We start from the raw sequence: 21,496 nt of genomic DNA, 5'->3' as shown, positions 1-21,496 counted from the left end.
AATCTTCTGTGAGCTCTATTTTAGGGATGCTGTTTTTTCCTAAGGATAGGTATTCACATCTCACACAATACAAATGTCAGCTTGGAGAAGTGCTTTCCAGGAACTGAAAATCTCTCTTCAAATTACACACATGCATGAATGTAGATACAAAATGTTGCAAGCAGGTTAGGTTAAATTGGGAGAGGCATGAAGAATAAAAACAGCAGGCAGAATCCCATCAATTCTATTTGGACCAAAACTGACACGGTAAAAATTGGGTAAAATGGAGAAAAAATCCAACCAACCAAAAGGAAAACCTGGAAAAATACCACTGATTTTTAGTAAAATACCTGTTTCCTAAAATAGTTCTTATTTTTTAATATGTTGTTCAATAAATCAAAATGAAGTCACAACTAAAATGTCTCTGAATAGGATTTACTGCACTCTACTGACTATTTCCACTGACTAACAGAGCAAATTTTTCCTAACTTCATTACCTTCAAGGGAGCAGGATGAAAAAAGAGAAAGAACTCTGTGAGGAAAAAGGTGCAAAACAACTTAAATTTTCAGAGATATTTATAAATCAAGCCACATAACATACAATGTAGTTATGTGCCTTCTTTTACTCTTTCCAGTCAAAATCTCTTCAGCACCTGACAGACCCATTTTTCACTAAGAGTTTAAAACAAATTCCTGTAAATTGTAAGCAATGGATATTGTTTTAAACTATGCTCTCAGAGTCGTCTTTTATAATGACCTGGAGAGTTGCCACTGAGGGGTGTGATGACAGGCATACACAAAGATAAATAGAAGTAGTCTGGCCATATGGTTCTGGGCCAAAAGGCACTTTCAGTCTTCCATAAGTCCATTACAATTTAGAATTTCATTGAGCTTTACCAAACAGGTTTACTTCAGATTATCAGCCATGCTATCAGTAAAAAAAATCTCATACCAGTATACACATGCATTTTACACACTTCACCTTTCCATAACCACTGCATTTCAGTTGTCTATTGAATTCTTCCTAGCTTTGACTTCATGCACTGACTAGTATATGACTTAATGCTGTGAGGAATTTTTCCGTCTCTTACTCCAGGCAAAGGGGTTTTCATGTTACCAAAATCCCTTGTCTTCAGTAATTCTCACTCACACTAAGAATTACTATTTAAAATTCTTGAACTTGGAAGACTTAGCAAGATAAATAAATTACTTAAGATGTAAGGTTCCGGATATTCTCAGTACATGACACAAACCATTTAATTGTTTCTCACTTTCCTTTGCTAGGAGAAGGAGCTGAACTATGGCAAAGCTCCCGCCAGCATTGGATAGAACAGCTCAAAGTATTTGCCTAGAAAACGGTTACAGGATCTGTAAAGAGGGTAACTCTCACCTTTTTAAACTTTTTTTTCTTGCAGCAGACCTGGTAGTTCTTTTAGTAATGTCTGTACTGTCAGAAATGCTAGGTTCAGAGATTTTATTTTTCTGAACACTGGACTGCAGAGTTACTCTGTAAAGAGTAGGAAAAAAGAAAGATTATATAATTGGAAAGTTCCTCAAAACACTGAAAAGAGGGTGTTACAATAGAGCTAACAAGTATCAGCTTTATATCTGTTTTCTATTCCATCTGTGCAAGGTTCCAGCTGTGAAAGTATGCACCGTTTTAGAGATCCTGACCTAGGAGTAACTTAGCTATTACTCTTTATTCTCCTGCTATTATTAGACTCTAATTTTCAGTGGCTTCACCGAGTCCAGTCGTATGAGCAGATTATATTAGACTGGAAATCAAAACCTTCATTAAATAGTGCAAGTTACAGTCTGGTTGGTTAATACTCTGAAGAAACTACTTTCACAGAATCCTAGATATGAATACTGAATGCTAACTTTTGGAACAAAAGTGAACAGGAATATATGGGAGAATATACATTTCTATATTCATGTAACATACTCACCAAAAACAGAAATGGAAAAAACGTCCAATGTTTTCATTGTTCTATATGGGCTTCAGAATTAGAACATGTATTCGAGATAACACAATTTCATCTAAAATATATTCTTTATGCAGTAAAACTGATCAGCAACATTATTTTTACTATACACTTCTTGATTAGCAAACAAATGCCTACATAACCACAAATTTCATGTACTTTAAACTTCTACTTGAAAAAAATCTCTCTTAATAGTTCAGCCTTGCAAAATATTATTACTTGATTTGCAAATGTTCAAACAAAACAGCCAGTTGCTCAGGTAAGATACAAGGTTTCAATGACAAGTACTATGAAAATGCAATGCAAATTCTCCTGTAAACACAGGACATTGAAAGTTGAAGGAATTGCTTTTACAGGAAGCAGAAAAAACCACCCCCAGATGCCTTCAACTTCATATCACACTTCTTTAGACAAAACAAATTTTTCTAATAAAAATGTTTTCCTTGCCCAAGGTGAAAATATTTAAAACCTGAAAGCTTATGTTTTAGTTTCTACTGCGATTGTAAAACAGTTTTAGCAAGTTCTAATATTAAAATTCTTTTTTCAGTGCCACAGTTGTCACACAGAATGAACAAATTCAGTCCTACCACACTTTTAACCAAGGACTAAAAATTACAGCAGTGGTGAGATAAGACTTGCATTATACCATTCATCTGTGCTGATAGAAACTTCTAGGAATGAACAGAAAAGCATGAGGTTATGCTTAACCTCGTAACATTCGGTCACTGAAATATAAACATGAACAGATCATGGCACATTCTGTTTTACCAGTGCTCATGCAGCCAGAAATATGGAAAAATGTTTTCTCCTTAAATATACACATTTGGTGTCTCTCTGCATAAAATGCATGCAACGTACATATAAAAGAAAGCAGAAGTTATTGGAATACAATTTTTGTAATCTTTCTCTCAAAAACACCCATTTTTTTCTAGATGCCAGAAGTTCAGAAAACTGGTCAATGTACATGACTTATACCCATGTATGTATCTAATGTGAACTGAAATATGAGCCAGCAGTGTGCCCTTGTCACCAAGAAGGCCGCTAGTGTTCTAGGGACCATCAGGAAGAGCACTGCCAGCAGGTCAGAAGATGTGATCCTGCCCCTTTACTCAGCCCAGGTGAGGCATATCTGGAGTGCTGTGTCTAGTTCTGAGCTCCTCAGCGCAAGAGAGACATGGAGGTCCTGGGGAGAGTCCAGTGGAAGGATATGAAGATGATGAAGGGACTGGACATCTCTCTTATGAGGAAAGGCTGAGAAAGCTGGGTCTGTTTAGCCTCCAGAAGAAATGACAGAGGGGACTTCATCAATGTCTGTCAGTCAGTATCTGAAGGCAGGGTATCAAGAGCCAGGCTCTGCTTGGTGGTGCCGAGCAATAGGAGGCATTGGGCACCAACTGGTGCACAGGAAGTTCCACCTCAATATGAAGAACTTCTGAATTTTTGAACCTAACACCCGAACTTCTTTACTGTGAAGGTGACTGGTTGTCAAGTCTCCTGCACTGGAGATTTAAGAACCATTTGGATGCAAACCTGTGCCATGTAGTCTGGGATGACTCTGCACAAGCTGGGAGGTTGGACCAGATGACCCACTGTGGTCTATTTCAACATTTATCCATTCTGTGATTCTGTGAAGCATTATGAATTCTCAAGATAGCATTTTGAACAAATATTTAAATATTCATCTTTTCAACATATCATAAGGTAGCCCTTACTTCCCAAAAAATTTCATCTCATTTGTTCAAAACAAAGAAACAAAATAATAGAAGCTCTAAGTGGAAATGTGACTTATAATAAAAATAGCCACTAGGAAACCAAAACAACCACAAAAACATCCTTGTAAGTTTGTTGCATTTGCCAAAGGCAGGTAACAAGATGCCTTATGGGATCAGCTCAGAGCCAGCTGTGAGCAAAGTAGAATCTTTAACATCATCTGGTCTTCAGTTGATATGTCATTTTTACATCTGAGATATATGCAACTTCACTGGGCTACTCTACAGTAAAGAATAATTGAAATCACTGTGAACAAAACATTTGCTAAATTATCACACAGACATTTTAAAATCAGACTAGAATTCTAGACTTCCAAGGCTGATAGCACCTCAAGGAAAAGAGACAAAGTTTCATGTACACCACTGTCTGACAGGTTGTTGGAATTAAACACCCAGAGCTGTCTTTGAGCCTCACAGCTGTCAGCTGAGGAGCAGCAAAAGCTATCACAGCTTTTATTAGAATGCTACTGCATATATGTTAAAGGTGAGAGAAGAAACTAATGCATGGAATTTTGGTTTAGCACAATTAGACTAACAGCCTCACTTGATAGCAGGTTCAATAGATAGGTTTTATAATGGATGTGAGATGAAGAGGTAGAGGTACAGAAAAATTGCGCCAAAATGTCAGCATGAAAAACATATCCCAAACTATATTAGAGAAGTGGAAGATCTCAGGACACCTACCTTACTCCTTTGGAGCTGCTCACATAAAATAGTATGTCACACAACTTCCAGAAACACCAGCAAACCCATCTGATGTACACAAAGGTTTTCTAACTCAATGGGATATGATTAAAAAAAAAAAAAAACCAACCAACCACCACCACCACCACCAAAACCCCACAAAAAATAAACTAACAAAAAAACAACCAAAAAAAACCTGAAAACCCTGCAGGCTGTAGGATGTTGTAATAGTCACACTATTAAACATACATTTACATTGTAAGAATTTTTCATCTCCAATTCATCTGTAATGGAAACATCACTTGGTAGTTCTGATCCTAAATACACATCACAAATAGCAGACTAGTTTATACACTACTTTCTTATTCAAGCTAATACCTTGGCCTTTAAACAAATAGAGACCTGTTTGAATGGAACAGCGCTTGTGCAAGGAGCAGCAACTTTTAAATAACTCACAGCTCTTATTCACCATTTAACTCAGTGCAAGGGCAGAACACAGGCACACCACCAGCACACAAAAACCCAAACTCCACAACCCAAGACAAAATCCACAAAACTTGAATTGCAAGCAGTGTAATACACATCGGACAGAAATCAGTCCACACAACAAGCCTTTTTAAAATATGTGATTGCAGAATCCTAAGCAGGAATGAAGAAAAAAGAGATTACACAGGTGCATGTCTTCTCTGTCTGCAAAAGGCATTTTAGTCTTGCCAACCAATCTGGGCAACCTGTCTTACAAGGTCTGTCAAGTGCAATACGCTTTCTTCTTCATCACCTCATGATTTTTAGGAAAATAGACCTGAGACCTCTGCTACTCTTCCAAGTCATCGACAGGCAACAAGTGACCAATAACTTCTCAGCATACAGGGCTCCAGCCAACACAACTGCCAGGATAGCCCAGATTGATCCATGATCCTTACTGACAATTTGATGTCTTAAAACATGAGATATTAGCTGCAGAAAGAAGAGAAAGTTAGGCAAGCTTTTAAGAAAAGCCTAAGTGTTTTCTCTCCCTATACTTAAGCCCACATTGTTTATCTTACAGCAGCACCAGTAATTGGAAATTCACAGCAAATGGGAATAACAAAATTGCTTGCATCACATCTACCAACATCAAACAGTCTTTTTTCTAGCAAGGAATAAGTGTTTCTAGTTTTTAGACAGAACACAGACACAGTAAGAGAAAGAAAGGATGATAGTTGACTGAAATTGATCTTATAGCACAGTACAGCAAAACAAAGCACAGATTGTTTCACCTCTTTAACCTGTGTTTTAAGTTTAGCTTTTTAGTATGTGTTCAGAAATCTGAGCTCTGACTTCCAGAGACCACTGAGAAAAGAAAGAGTGCTCCATTCACTGTAAAACTTTGAAAACACACCTCTCATGTTATTTGGAATAATGCCTCTCAAGTAAGTAATTTGACAAGGTTAGGGGGAAAATTAAGTTGAAATGATCTTTATTTCTTTATAATTTCTTTCTCAAAAAGAACAGATTAAGATGACTTCAGTGAAGGCTAACTGAATAACTAACCAGTCCAAAGTCTCCCAGTTCACATTCTGTAGTTATCCAGTCACTTAGGTCAGCAGAAAGAGTTTCATGCTTTTTAAAAAGTTCAGACAAAAAGTTGCAAGGCCAAAGGTACGGATGACAGAAAATCTCAACCTTCATGCCTGTCAGGAGAGAATGCCTATTCTTAATTAGTAAAAGATTTTCTGACCATTTTTTTAATCTGACAGCACCAAGATTTCAAGTATTCACCCAAAGTAATCATTCTGCTTTGAGGGTGGTGATGACAGAGGAGCTCCAGGGAGGCTCAGAAACAAGCAAAAAGTTCATTTGCACTTCCTCACAGTTCTGTGTGCTGTTGGAATTTTATTTGACCAAAATATGTAAGTTGTCATTCAATGAAAACATTGCACCTTTTAAGTAGAAGCAAGGCACAGAAATCACTGCAGCTACTCTGATGAAAGTGAAGAAAGAGTGAAAACTGTACTCAAGGAACTGATCTGCTATTAATGTTTTCTCAGCAGCTGAATCCAAGTAACAGAAGAAAGCAATGTAAGTAGTCTCCTAAAGCTCTAGAAAACATAACTGTGAATAAAAGATGATGAAACCAGACTGGCTGGGTAAACAAGTGAGCCTGGACCTAACACTGCAATTTGCCCCATCTTCTTTAATGTCAAAAAGGTAAAAGAAGTAATGTTTTATGACATGGCATATAATATTTGATCTCTTTGTAGAAACAAAGACCTACTGACATTTCTAACAAACTCTAATTCTTGGCATTTCATGGGAATAAAATCATGTGTTGGGAAACTAGCCTACTTTGCAAGTTCATGACCTTCAAAGTAAAACTGAAGCTTACATTTGCATCTGCAATATGCAAAGGATAGGATCATATTTTAAAGCAGCACTTTTTTGTTTCTTACACATAATTTTGCTTATGTAGTTTTGCTTATCTGCAGAGAAGAAATATTTCAAAATTAAAAATTACTCTAATAATAAGACCTCTTTGCCTTTGTATATTGTAAGCCAGCCATAAAAATCACTCAATTATTCCAAATAATATACACAAGAATATAACAAAGCCAGAGCAGTGAAATTCACTCTTGCAACAAAGCCAGTAAGAAAAATGACATGAAAACATGCATTTAAGAGACATACTAGACAGAAAGTGTGAGCTATTGTAGAGAAATGGAATGGGACACTTACACAGTGGCTCTCTCTCAGGGGGTCCTGATGGTTACTATGTTCTTAAACCATCTAGACAGAATAGCAGGCTGGGCAGAAGGGAGCCACATACAATCCACCAGATGACAATGCTACACAGTGTAGACACCAGCATAGCTAGGAGCCATCTAAAAAGGGATCGGAGGGGGAGGTAGAGATGAAAAAAAATTTCAAAAGCAAAAGCTATTGGTGCATTTTAGCTTGTTTGAAGTTCTTCGAAAGGATACTGCTTTATAAACTTTGCCAAGCATTTCTTACGTTCTATGACTAACAATCCATACAGCCATAAATTGCCAATGTGGTACCCATGTGCTGCTGGAATCAAAGCAAATCTTCTGAAACCCACACCAAAGTCACCTTTTCACACAGTCTGTATCACTCTTGGAAAGAATTGTGTGCAGGAGCAATAGATCTCTGACCACTTGCTTACACTTGCTGCCATCTCTTATGCAGTTGGATCAGCCTGTATTCACATATTTTACTTCACAATCATACATCCTGATACTAAAACATTACATCACAGACAGGTATGTTTGCAGAAACAAACAACTTATATAAACAACGAGATGATGGGGTCTATTACCTTTCCATGTAAGAAGCAAAAGCCAATTCATAATCCTTTGCCACAGGTGCAGAATATTGCTTATTAGAACATACATAAAATATCCAGTCATCAACACATAAAGAATTTATACAGCCAACCTCAATAAACACTCTATAGAAGTCCCTTGTGACTTAAAAGTAAATAATGCCTCTATTTTTCAAAGACTAACTGTCCAAGCTTCTGGTGCTCTTACTTTGCCCCCCCCACCCCCCTTATTTTTTCCTCTAAATCTTCTACTTGGAAGATTTAGAAGCTTCTGTTTGTTTGTTTGTTTGTTCAGATAAAAGTAATCAATTTCACTGCAAGAATAATTATTCTAACAGACTAAACTAAGAAGGAAAGAGACAGTCGTCTCTTGTAGTAGAAAAAACTTCTGACTCATGTAAGGCAGCTAAATATTCCTTGCAATAAAACAATAGTAACACAAAGGAATGTATGAGTTTACACATTCATTTTTCACTGAATTATTTCAGTACAAGTTGCAAACCATAAAAATAACTCAGGGGAACAGAAAGTGGTAAATTGAAGCTCCTTGAGCAACAATGCACAATGTAAAAATGAGCTATAAGCTCCAGGTCAATTAGTTTAATTCTACACAAGTACAAGCTAATTAGAGCAGAACATTTGCAGAACGTTTCATGAGCCAAATAATATTTTAATAGTAGATAGGTTTTGTATTAAGAAGGTATTAGGACAATGGCTCTGAATAGGTTATCACACAGTCTACATTCAATCATATGGAACACACAGTGAGTGTATGGCAATTAAGTACTTGAGAATTAAGGCACTTCTGTGCCTTGGAAACTAATCTGCAAGGTAGTTGTTTTTTACTGGGCTATTTGAAGTAACTGAGGTGATGCATTCTGGTATTTTTTAAGTCAGCTGGGCACAGTCTTTGTTCTGAGTATGTTTTTTCTTATATGGCTGCCTGTGTAAATGATAAGCATGAACAGAAGACAGAAATTTAAAACAAAAGCAGAAATCAGACATAGCAATGTGTGAAGGTTTCCAGAGATATATTCCTTTACTTTTAGCACATTTTTACTACATACTTCTCACTTTTTCTAAAAGTCTGCTGACAGTGGTGATCTTGAAAAAGAAGAAAAAGAAAATAAAAATTCCAGCAAGATAGCAGCATCATGTCCTACAGAAGGACAACACAATAAAAGTCATATTGACTGTGGCCTGTGACTTTGGTCACGTGTGATTCACAAAAGTCTGACAGCCAGGGGTCACCATTGCTTTCTTAGCAATCAAACATGATCCTGCAAAGTTTTCCAAGTGTTGCACGCACTTGCAGTTTGTTTAAGGGCAGACAGATATATTTTGTACCTACAGTTCTTAGAAGCGACAAAAGATGCAAACTCTCTTTTACAGGTGATGTTTCAGGACTTGTCTAAAATAAAGAGACTACCAGCTTCACTGAAAGAAATGCAGTTCTTTGAATTTGTTTACTGAAACAGCGGCTACTCTGCCTTCCAGATCCACCAGATATTATCACAAAGCCAACAGGATTTAGGGAAAGTTCTCTTCCAAGAAAGAGAAAATGAAAGGAAGCTAAAAATCCTTCTTTCAACTCTGACTTTACCGACTTTACTTCAAACACCAGGATGTATCTTATTTGAGCCAATCAAACAAAACCACAGTCATACTCTTTCGTTTTCATGCTACCACAGGACAGACAAGGGAATGTTTGTGATTAAACTAAAAGTAAAGCATTCAGAAGTGCTGTAGAAGCTTGTAAAGTGCAGAATATCAGCATCAAAAACTACGCAGAAAACTAGAAATTCAGTCATGCAGTTCTTTAACCAAATTGTCCTGCCTCCTCAGCATTCACCAAGCCTTCAGAGAAATGGTGAACCTCATGTTTGTTTTAAGGGAATAAAAACAGCATTGATAACAAAAATTTGTGGGCAATGGGAAGTATGCATGAAGAAAAGGATAAAAGTGTTTCTGGCATTTTATATATTCAGAAACTGACTTACGCTAGTGGAGATGCAGTTGGAGCTTTTGCTTGCCTTTTGCTTTTCAGAGCACGAAGCTTATCGCCTTGTGTTAAACAGTTTGTTTCATCATCATCACTGTACTGGATAAGTGGAGGGGGCAAAGGGATAAATAAAGATTAAATATAGGCACTTTGATATATAAGAATTAACTTTATCTTAAAGCTCAAAATTAGAATTATCTCAACAGGAATAAGTCAAAGGAAATTCACTTGCATAAATATAGTTCTGTTTCTTCCAGTTTCCTGTTTGCTGCTTTAGAAGCTGTAAACCATTAGGTGGTGTCATGACTTACATGCGTTGGAATATTGTCTCCTTTTAAAGCATTGGAAGCAGTATATTATAAAATCTTTGCTTAGGTACAGTATGATCTTCACTAAATATAGCATTTCCCTTCTTCATTTGCCTTTTTAAAACAGCAGTACTGTCTTTTTCAAAAAGCACCATCAAAAGGTATTACAGAAGTTGCAATTACTTAGAAACTAGAATGAGTAAAAATGATAAGCATAACCCACCCTTTCATCCCTTCCCTTTAAATACACACAGTGAAGCAACAGACAATCCAAAATGAAATCAGTGTTTTTGATTGCAGAATGTATTTTTTTCTATTGTTGACCTAATTACAGAAGACTAAAACATGATGATGCTCCTACTTCACCTTGTTCTAAACTCTATTTTTCATAATTGCCATCCCTAGTTTCCTCCCCCTCCCCCATATCCTTTTATACAAAAAGGGTGAACAGAAAAAAAAATTGATTAACAAAGTTTTAGTGCACCCATAGGTTTTTTCAAAACCTGAGAGATTCTCAACAGTTTCAACTTTTACAAGAGCACAATATTTGGATGGTTACCAGTTCAATGTCCTTTTGGATGCTTCTCCTGTTTCTTGTGTTATTAATTGAAATATCATCTACTCCTGACAGAATTCTTGTTACAGCAATTTTATGGTTTCGTTTCAACTTTGCACGGAAAATATCCCCTTCTGTCCAAAGTTCTGCCTGTTTGCTATCATAACATGGAAAAAAAGGCCCAAAACACAACAAATTAACACTGAAGATTGTTAAGTGTACAATAGAAGAAGAAGAAGAAGAAGAAAAAGATATCTAGATTTATTTTTGGCAATAATTTGCACTCAATCTACTTACTCCATCAGGAAATGCTGCTGTGGTCCAATCACAGAACCAGGTCTATTTATTCTGATCCAGGCAATAGACTCAGCAGCTGTCATCCGATAATGCTTCATGATGTAACAGGCAATAAGTGTGCCAGTTCGTCCAAGACCAGCTGTGTAATATAAAAGAATGGCTTCTTTTATATATCCATCTTCATCTGGAATCTGTTGTAACTACAGACACTGTTACTTGGACAAGTAGTTACCTGCCTAATTTATCAAAACAAACCTCTACTTATCAAATGTGGTAAGGGAAACTTACTCTTTAATCTGTTTCATCATATACAAGGTTACTAACACACTGTCCATATTTTCTTTGAGTGAGGTAACCTTCCAAAGTCAGCAACTTTATAAACATCTGTAAGTTTAACTACCTTTATTTACCTATCTATCTGTGAATATGTATGAAGGTATGAGAATATTTATAAGCATTGGATAAAACAGTTAGCCTTTTTTTTTCTTTTCAGAATTCTCCCAGCACCTTCCTGCAAACTAATCATACATTGCACTGAAATCAGATGTTCTCCCAGCCCCCCCTCTAATTAATCTCTTTAACTCCCAAGAAAAAAACAAATTTTGCAATAAGCAAGTCAGGGCACTAGCTAGCACAGGAAAGAAATACTCCAGAGTGAGAAACATTATTTAAAATGGCCCTCAAAACAGTTCTATTTACCTTGGGAAAACATGAGAAGCAAGAGAGGACTGCTCCAGCTAAGTGGTATCTCTCCTTAATCACTTGCTGCACATGCAAACCACACACCACCTTCTCTCACTTAACAATTGACTGATCAACACCACTGTAAAATCTTCTGTATAACACAACAGCCAAGACAACCACACAGTAGCTTCCATGACTTGCTTCAGGAACTTGCTTTAGCTTTCCATGACTTCCATGACAGCTTTAGGAACAGGCTACAGCATTCTACACTTCCTCAAAAGTAAGCGCAGTCTAGACACCATTAGTCTGACATCTACCAAAGAACACCTTAATTTGAATGAAAACAAAGCACTTGTATCACTGATACTCAATATTCTGGCATAACCAATTAAGTGATATGCCTGAATTTATCACCTCAGTGAAGAATAAGAGTATGGACTTGTTTTCCCAGAGTCAAGATGCTGGTTTCAACAATTCCTTCGCTTTCCAGTATAATTCTGTTAAATGCAGCAAACAGATGGCAGATACTGGAACAAAACTGCAGTCTTTGCAGGTCCAAAGAAGCAGGTTAAGAAAAGGCCCTTCTCCTTCAATCTCAGCATTATCAGATACACTAGTGATGCAAAGTTGTGGAGAAGAAATATCTGATAGACTATTAAGGATGGTGTGGGAAGAGAAACATACTGCCTCTAGAACAACCGAAAACAATAACTATACTAGCTCCATTGGCCAGTCTCTTAAAATCTTCGCAGTCTAACTCTGGAGGAATGGATATTCAGAGCATGCCCAAACTAGTATAGTTTCTGAGGGATGAAGATTTTGGTAGCTATAGAAGAACACTCATACACTTTGAGAAATCTCCCCAAAATACAGCACTGTTTCCAAAAGTTTACCACTTGGTATATTTAAACATGTATTTTCAGAGAGAACTTGACAGGACTTCAAATGCCTGCCCAAAGCATCCTTTGAAAGTACTAACACTTTCTAGCAGAAACAGCTATTAATATCGGAAATCTCACTTTCCCCAGTCTCATTTTAGGAATGACTTGGAAGATTTTTCTGGTACTTCACAAAATTAGATGAAGTGCTGAACACAATCATAGAAATAATTTTAATGGAACAGCTGCAGTTTGGCACAGATGTTAATAACTAGATATAGTAAAATTATACTGCAAACTAGCTCAGAAACTGTAATTATAAACATCACTAGTGATATAAACTGTTTTTTGCATCATACCTTTGCAATGAACAGCTATTACACCTTCAGCATTTTCACAAATATTTAGAAATGTTTTAACTATAGTATCACTAGGTGTGCTTCCATCAGCAAAGAAGAGATCAAAATGCTCAAATCCAGCATCTGTAAATCGTTTGGCATCATACAGTTTTTTGTTGAGGCGTATTATAGTGGTGACCTTCTTTTGCTTGAAGTATGGGAAATAAGCCTCTGGAGCATGGTGGGGATAGCCTATTTGAGAACAGAAGATAAAAAAAAGAGTAAGGCTTAAAGTGAAGAAATTAAAAAATATTAAAAAAAAAGATATGAAAACACTCCCAAAACAGAGACAAGATAAAGAAATAGACTAAGTGTAAATGGGATTTTAATACAATCACCTAGGTAGATACAATTAAACCAAGCATTAAAATTTTACTGCCAGAGTTCTTATAAAAGGAAAAGAGCCAAGGAAAAAACACACTGTTTGAGGAACAATTTTTAAAGCTTGTTCTTACTGATAACAATCAACTTAGAAAGTAGTGGGCTTGTGTTCCCCACCTCCTTTTTTAAGCATACCATTTTCAATTTTACTTCTTGAATGAGGTCCACTGAAGGCAATGAATTTGTTTGGTATTATCCAGTTAAAATCTCCATTTTCTGCTCTCTGTCAAGAGAAAATGCTTGGTTTATCATTATCCCTGTATTTTCAGGCTTTTCCTTATTGTTTCAAAATACATGTTAGATAGAATTGATGTATAATTTTTGTCAAGGGAAAGTGTGTTAGTTGGCTGCTTTCTTTTGCATCATGAGGATGACAGATGCTCTCAACCTCACATTTCTCCCCTGTGTCCCTGTCTTTCTAAATCAGAGTTTTAGAACAATGCAACTGATGCCCTTCAGATGAAGAGCAACTTTCAAATTTTTGTTTTCTATAGGATTCTAAATTGGTCTTACCAATTGGTCTTACCACCGTTCACAAATTATATAATGATTTTTTCAGCTCTAGGACCATTTAATTTTCTCTTTACAGATATCTGGCAGCTTTGCATTTCTGAGACTGACACAATCAGGAGTTGCAGTCCTTCATTGTGACAATAATTTCCTATGATCCAAAGTGAATTTTATGCACTTGGTGTTTCCCAGCCCTGTTTCCTTCTTTACCTCAAAGAGTGTTATTACATTTTTGCCATGCGTCCTCAAATACATACTTTGATTGTTCTCTAGCATTCAGTTAGACTTGGGCTTGTATGCCCTCTAGTTTTTCATCAAGACTGCTCAAGAATATCCAGGGTTTTACTAATAATGGAGATTCCCATTTATTTCCATTTTGGTTTCTGCTTTTCCCCATATTTGAACATAATTATGCTTAAATCTGGATTTTACTATTCTCTCTCTGACCTGAACCTTTATTTAACTATCATAACTTAAAGAAACAAAACAAAAATGGAACTTAATACTACAAAAGAATAGCAGAAATTATAAGCAATTGCTTTAGCATTAGTAACAGCAAACAAATCAAAATATTGATACTGAACACTTACTTCATAATGCTCATATTCATCTACATCAAACGTACTAAAATCCAGGAAACCATACTGCAAAGCCTAAAATTCAGAACACAGCTCTTAACAAAGATGCTTCTTCAGTGAGGACAATTTATTACTCTTTTTGGTTACATAAAGTCCTTTAATACACACTCTCCTTCTTTCTTCACAAAACTTAAGAATACAGAAAAACTCAGTCTTGCTTCAAACTAGGTTTGTAAATTTCAATATAAGTGAAGTTAGATGAGTAAATCAACTTTTTTTGTTTTCACGAAATCAATACAAAAACACCAGATTACTGAAGCATTTAGTCTTTTCATTATTGCTAGCTGCACAAAATAAAAAGAAAAATAACCAGCAAAAAATATCTATTGAAGCTATGAGTAGGTTCTAAAGACCGCATTCAAGGGCTGGAGATATTTTTTGTGCACAAATTCTATTTGCTAATATCTTCACTGATTTCAAATTGCTTGCAGTCACAAAGTCCTAAGTAGATATTACTGTGAGTCCATGATGTCTCATAGTTAGCCACAACCATAATACTTAACATTGTATAAAAAATGTAAACATTTGGGTAACTAATAGTTTATCCACTTGTTAAAACAGGAAGACAAACATAGATAAATCTCATATCTCCAGATGTTAAAAATACTACATTCCAATTTCCTTTTTTACTGCCTAATCTTCTGCAGCTTTCCTTGTTGTTCACCTGCAAGAACATCAATGCACCAGTCTTGGCATACAAATAACCAATTTCACAATACCCAGAAAAGCTGAAAAATCACCAATCTTCAAGAAGATGACTTAACCAGTAAAAATATCACTATTTGGTAGAGATATGCATAACACAAAAGACAATAGTACAGTGGAGAGCTGCAGAATTCCATGTCACTATTCATACAGACTAAAAAGAATACATTTTGATTCCCTTATCCTTTAATGCTGCATTACTTCACTGCTATATTGCTATAAAATGTAGATTTCATAATTTTATAATTAAAAAAAGAAGCACCTACATCCTAACATTTGTTCTATTTCTATTACTAAAGCAAAATCTGAAATCATTAGCATGTGCTGCAAATGCCAGAAGTATATAGCAAACCCATTCAAAACCCTTTCAAAGGCTATGTTCAGCCTAATACATAACACCAGGGGGCATACAATAAACCTTACACATAGCTCTTAGGATTAGAGGTGAATTACTGTCCCAATAGATTACACAAGTAAAACTCAGAATACCCTCTATAATATCTTCACTTGTTGATTATATAAAGTACTGGTAGACTTCTAAGAATGCTGAATCTATTTTGTAACAATGCATAATGCATAGTAAACTAGGCAACAATCAGCAGATCTGCTAGTTCACAGCTTTAACGGGATCCTAGTTTCCTAAGCCTTCTTCTTCTGATGGGCAACATTTAGCTACTTTTTTGAAATGTGAAAAATATTCATTTACTGACCTTGTTTATTGCATGAAAACAGTCCAGTAACGTTAGATGAAAACTGCAAGTACCAAAGGAAGCATCCCTATAAGATATGATGACCAAAACATTATTGTACTTTAATCCAAGTGAAAGCAATTGAAGATACTTCTCTAAAACACCTTTTAAAATTACTTCAAGGTAATGATTATTAAACTGAAATAAGTATATCAAATGATTACTTCATTTACCATTGAATCTTACAAGAATAACAACATAAAATAAGTTATATTAACTGATACAACAGTAAGATTACTCCAGCTACAGTTTTTGTAAAGCTGAAATGTTCAATTTCTGACATGGACTGTTAGTAAATATAATAAAATATTTAGTAAATATGGTAAATATATAAATGTAATAGTAATTATACAATAAATTATAGTAAATATAATAAAATATTTTCCTTAAGAAGCATAAATAGTTAATGCTTATACAAGAGGAGAAACTAGTTTCATTGAAACAGCTCCTTTCAATGACAAGTTTTTTAATTCTGTTGATCCAGGAATTGCATGCTCTTAGTATGTGACCATTTTAAAATTCCATAAGCACCACAGATTACGAATTCTACAGGAATACTACAGTGAAGTAAATAAATAAATTAAACTGAATCTACACCAGAGAACCATTATGCCTTGGCAGAGCACCTTGAGACCATGCAGTCCTTATCAGCTAATGTTTCTAATAAGTAGAAAACATTTCATGTCAAATTTCAGCTGAGAGGAAGAAGAATTTTGAAGAACCTGGATAGCTGTCTCTAGCAATTTTTTCTATCCTTTCCTTCCTTATGAATCAGTGTGAAAAAGGGCAGAAATTAGGAGGAGACAGAAATAATAGAATGCTACTCAAGTCAAAGAATGGACACATAAATGTGACATTGTAGTAGCACGTCTCTTAGACCACCTGATGAGAAGGAACAAATGGATAAAGCCTTCTAGAGTCAGAAAGAAGCAGCCTCACATTCTTGGGCCATAGTCCTCACAGGGAATTGCAACCACTCTGATAGGTTTTGGAGGCGTAGCACAGTAGGGCACAGGCAACAGACAAGGCTCCTGGAACACACTGATGACAACTTCCCACTTGCCAAATATGTGCAGCAATATGAAAACGCTGCCTTGTGCATAAAGAATGCTATTAAGTATTGCAAGCCCTCTGTGGTGAATGACAGATATTTTGATATGTTTAACTATCAGCTACTGGCACAAAATCAGACTGCCAAGTGAGAAGCAATAAAGAAGATTAAAAAGCTCAACGAGTGGATACAAACAGTGGGGCTCCTTCACCTTCTGCTGGGACACTTCAGAACCAGCTGGTAACACCTCTGATTCACTGAGTACCTAAAGTTAGGACAGTAAGTATGTCCCAAGTAAAAACTTCAACACCAAAAAAAAATCCAACCCAAAAACCAACCACACAAAAACAATCCACAAAAAAACAAACAAAAAAACCCCTCAAACAAACAAAACCCCACCCCAAAACACAAAACAAAACAAAACCCCAGAAAACCAACACAGCAGAAATTAGTACTGAAAAATGTTACATTCTTCTCCAAAATTTCAAGGTACAGAAAGTTCTACCAACTTGTTATTTACCTGAAAGGAAGATATGAAACACTTCCTGACAATATAAGCCTGTACACATCTTCTGGGGATTCTCTCAGGTATATTATCTATTTTTGGAAAAAGACAGAAAAGGAAAAAGATTATTTTAAGACAGACTTCAATAATTTCAAGTAATTTGTTTACTACAGAAGGCATAATTAATTATCAGAGAGTGCAGAAGTGCTGGAAAAGAGTGGAATCAAGAACAAATGTTTGCAAGTGTGCAACAATAAAACTAACATAAACAATAAAAAATCTTGTCAATCTAAAGAAATATATATTTCAAAACAATCTTTGTAGATTTGTGCAGGAGTTGTTCAGCTATAGACTACAGTGAAAAGGCTCCTGTTCATCTGAATTCTTACATTTCTACTATGACTCAGCTTCACCAGTGTGAAAATTTGTTTAAATTAAGCTTTTAAGATGTAAATCAAAACATAGAAACCTGCAGAGATATCAGTAAAGCTATGAATCATCTGGTACACAAATTGTGGATACACACAGCAGACAAGACTAAAATAGTTATTTATGTTTGATCTTCCTACAGAACATTTGCATTAATCCAAATTCTGTACTTCCTCTTTTGCACTGCTGGGGCAATATCCAGTAACTAAATCCAGATGTCATAAACTAAGAGAAAACAAAAAACAAAAACAAAAAAAAAAAAAAAACCAACAACAAACAAACAAAAAAAACCCCAAACACACAAAAAAAGCAACAAAAAAAGGAGAAATCTAGCTTCAGAAGCAAAATACTATGAACAGAATGAATCGAACTTTCTACTGTCAAAAACACTCAGAAAAGAATTCACAAAGGACCAACTTACGAGAAATATCCGTATGGTCTTCCATCACAACATGTCTGATCCCTCTTGGATAGCCTTTAACACTAAGGTCTCCTTAAAGAATACCTAAAACTCCTCTTTTTTGCATATCTCTTCTTTAAATACCATTAAACACCATCCCCAGCATGGCCAGGAGGTAACAACTGTTAATAACAAGCTGTCATTAACAGGTCAATATTGAGTAATTTCAAGTTCATACTTTTTCTTTGAAATTGCTTTAATACTCTACAGAAAATTGTGGTTTTTTCCACTAACTTTCAGTAAAATTATTTATTTCTTTTATACTGATGACATTTTCCCTTAGAGATATTTGAAAGTAAAAATCCTCATGAGTATTAATTAAGTATCTTCCAAAAATCAAGGCATGGTGTCTTTACTTGCTGCTGCTCTGGATATTTTTTCTTTAAAATGTTGGCATTGCCTTTCAAATTACTTTGATGCTGCCACAAAGCCAGTTTGAACAAATGGCTTAACATACCTTGAACATCCTCTCTCCACACACACACACACACACACACACACACATACACACAGAAAACAAGAGTTAGAACAGATGTTGCTAAAAAACCCAACAAACAAACCCAGCTTGAAACATAACCTAAAGAGACAGCTAAAGCAGACATGGCCAACAGGTGACCCCTTTGATTTTCCTGATTCAATTAGTGTGTTAAGTATTTTCAGAGCATTCTTCCCTTGAAACTGGCAGAAGAAAACAAAAAAATAAATCTTTCTTGAGACATAGCTAAGTAATGAGAACTGCATGTTTTGTGTGTGTGTGCTTTCACCGGGGAGAGATAAGCGACTTGTGCATTTATATTTGCAAGTATACACTCAAAATAGAAAAGATACTTCAAAAGCCTCCCCAAGTATCATGGAATAGCTTAGCCTCTGACAGCAAAATTCACTTTTTATTCTACAGGCATTCATTGCCTGATTTGGATGTAAAGGTTATCTTCCAAGAAATTTCAAATTGTGTGCATTGCTAAAGTCCTAATTTGCATCTTGCAGGACAGCGAACACATATTGTTAGCAACCATACCCATCAAGCACTTGTTTATCAGGAAGAGAGTCCTGTTCCTGAAAAACTTACAAACCCAAGACATGAAATGGAATTAAAAAACAGATAGTAATTAGACAGGGTTTGTAGCCAGAAATGAGTCACCTGGAAAAAACCAGATTAAAGAATCACAGAATCAATTAGGCTGGAAAAGATCTCTGAGATCATTCTAGTCCAACCTTTGCCCAAACATAACCATGTTAACTGTGTGCCACTGTGTGCCACATCCAGTCTTCCCTTAAACATCTCATCCACCATCTCCCTGGGCAGCCTATTACAATGTTTAATCAATCTTTCACTCTTCCTGTGAAGAAATTCCTCCTAATGTCCAACTGGACTTAAGTGCTATTACTGTGTAGTATACAGAGTACTAATCATACCACAGGCAAATAGAAATGCAACTAATACTATGTGATTTTGTAAGCTTGTATAAAAGCTCAGCTGAGGTATGAGAGAAATCCTTGGCCTTTCTGAGCTACCAGCTTCTTAAAGGAAACAAGACATAATGCAGAAGCATTTGTTTACAAGTGTAACAGCTGCAAGAGAGAATTTTTTTCTCATTTCACTGTGTTCTATTAAAATAAGTTAGTTAGTTCTATTATGTTAGTTCTCAAGCACAGATCCTGCTTCTGAAATTACATTACCAGTGAAACTGCTGGAAACACCTTTTTAACATACATAACATACATGCATAACAACAACATCCATCCATCCATATGTGTATGGACTTTTCTTAACACAGCTACATAAGAACACTTCCTCCATACAAGGACATTTAAAAAACCCAATCTGATTTTGCAAAGCAAAAATACAACTTGTATTGTTCAACTGAAGCAAAATACAACATATTTACCGAAGAAGAAAACTTATTCTGAAACAAAGAGAAATCCTGCTACACGCAGCTATGACACTACCACATACACAAAAGACACAAATGAACAGCTGCAGAGACCGCAGTTGATGAAATGGTCAGATAGTGTACTCAGTTGAAAGTGCTTGCAAAAAAATTAGGTTAGTATGAGAATAGCTGGATGAGTGCAATGGTATAAAGTGCTTCAAAAGGGAAGAATGACACTCACACATAATGGGAAAGACCGTAAACAGATAATTACTTCACAAGGAAAGTATCTTGGCAGTAACACAACACAAGAAGCTGTGATAGTCAAAGTAGACACATAATCAGTTTCTGTCACAGCTAGAAATCCTGGATGTTACCAAGGCTGGATGAAGGCTAAATATGGGTGGGGCCTGCTTTTAGGTTGGGGTGAACCAAATTGCATGTATTGTAACAGGTAAGACTGAAGTAGCAAAGCTCAGAGAAGCAACAGATGTCAAGGCAGCAGAGGCCACACATCTGCATTAGGAAATGGTCTGCACCAAAAGAATTCCATCAGTAGACAGAGAGCCAGCATTGCAGATCTGACATCTTTACTATATACTTCCAGCAGCTTTTAAGCTTAACAGCTGGGTTTAGTCTGTTCCTGCAGACTGAATGCCTATTATCTGTTGGGATTGCTCCTACTCTGCTCCATGAAGTGAACCAAAATGCAGTAGTTAGCATTTAAGGAAAGATTCAGTTAAAAAAATATTTCTGACACATCTATATCTATATAAAACTGAATATAATACTGTTTCTGACCTGGAGGAGGCCAGGGAAGCCTTAAAGATGAACAATTTCATTGGAATGATGCGAGTGAACAAAGTACTGAAGAAAGCAAATAAACAGGAAAGAGAAAGTAGTAGTGATCAAATACCTGTAGCAGACAGAAGTGTTGAAAGAGAGAAGGATGTTCTAAGGCATCAAGCAGAACTGAAGTTTTAGAAAACTGAAAGTTTTCGAAAAACTGAAAACTGAAGTTTTAGAAAAGAAGAGAATGGAAATGCTGATCTGATGAATAACAAAACAAAGATATATTTGTAACTTAATGAGGTATGTACTGGGGGAAGGAGAGGAAATGAGAGAAGACAAACTCCAGAAATCAAAATATACAACAGCTGAAACTAATTTGTCCAGATGCTGATTACAATTTATGTTTCTGCTGTGCTTTCTAAGATGATGAAAACCTTCACAAATAAAGTTGTTTTCTTAGGTTAATGCAAATAAAGCAACCAACAAAAATGACTACTAAAAAGATAAAAATATTAAACTAAATTTAAAGCAATGATATTA

The 21,496-nt window shown here is 35.9% G+C and overlaps 1 protein-coding gene across 1 annotated transcript in view; it reads right to left on the bottom strand.

Moving 5' to 3' along the window:
* CDC14B (cell division cycle 14B) overlaps nt 1-21,496 on the bottom strand; it is a 44,463-nt gene that overhangs the window by 5,237 nt on the left and 17,730 nt on the right. Inside the window, 9 exon segments of the mRNA XM_030969227.1 lie at nt 1,370-1,486; nt 9,740-9,840; nt 10,609-10,762; nt 10,903-11,041; nt 12,824-13,054; nt 13,379-13,466; nt 14,344-14,406; nt 15,807-15,873; nt 17,417-17,493. Of these exon segments, the coding sequence (XP_030825087.1) occupies nt 1,370-1,486; nt 9,740-9,840; nt 10,609-10,762; nt 10,903-11,041; nt 12,824-13,054; nt 13,379-13,466; nt 14,344-14,406; nt 15,807-15,873; nt 17,417-17,493 (1,037 nt within the window).

Source organism: Camarhynchus parvulus, chromosome Z (assembly GCF_901933205.1).
Source record: "Camarhynchus parvulus chromosome Z, STF_HiC, whole genome shotgun sequence".
NCBI classification, from domain to species: domain Eukaryota; kingdom Metazoa; phylum Chordata; class Aves; order Passeriformes; family Thraupidae; genus Camarhynchus; species Camarhynchus parvulus.
This window is presented reverse-complemented; position numbering and strand designations above follow the sequence as displayed.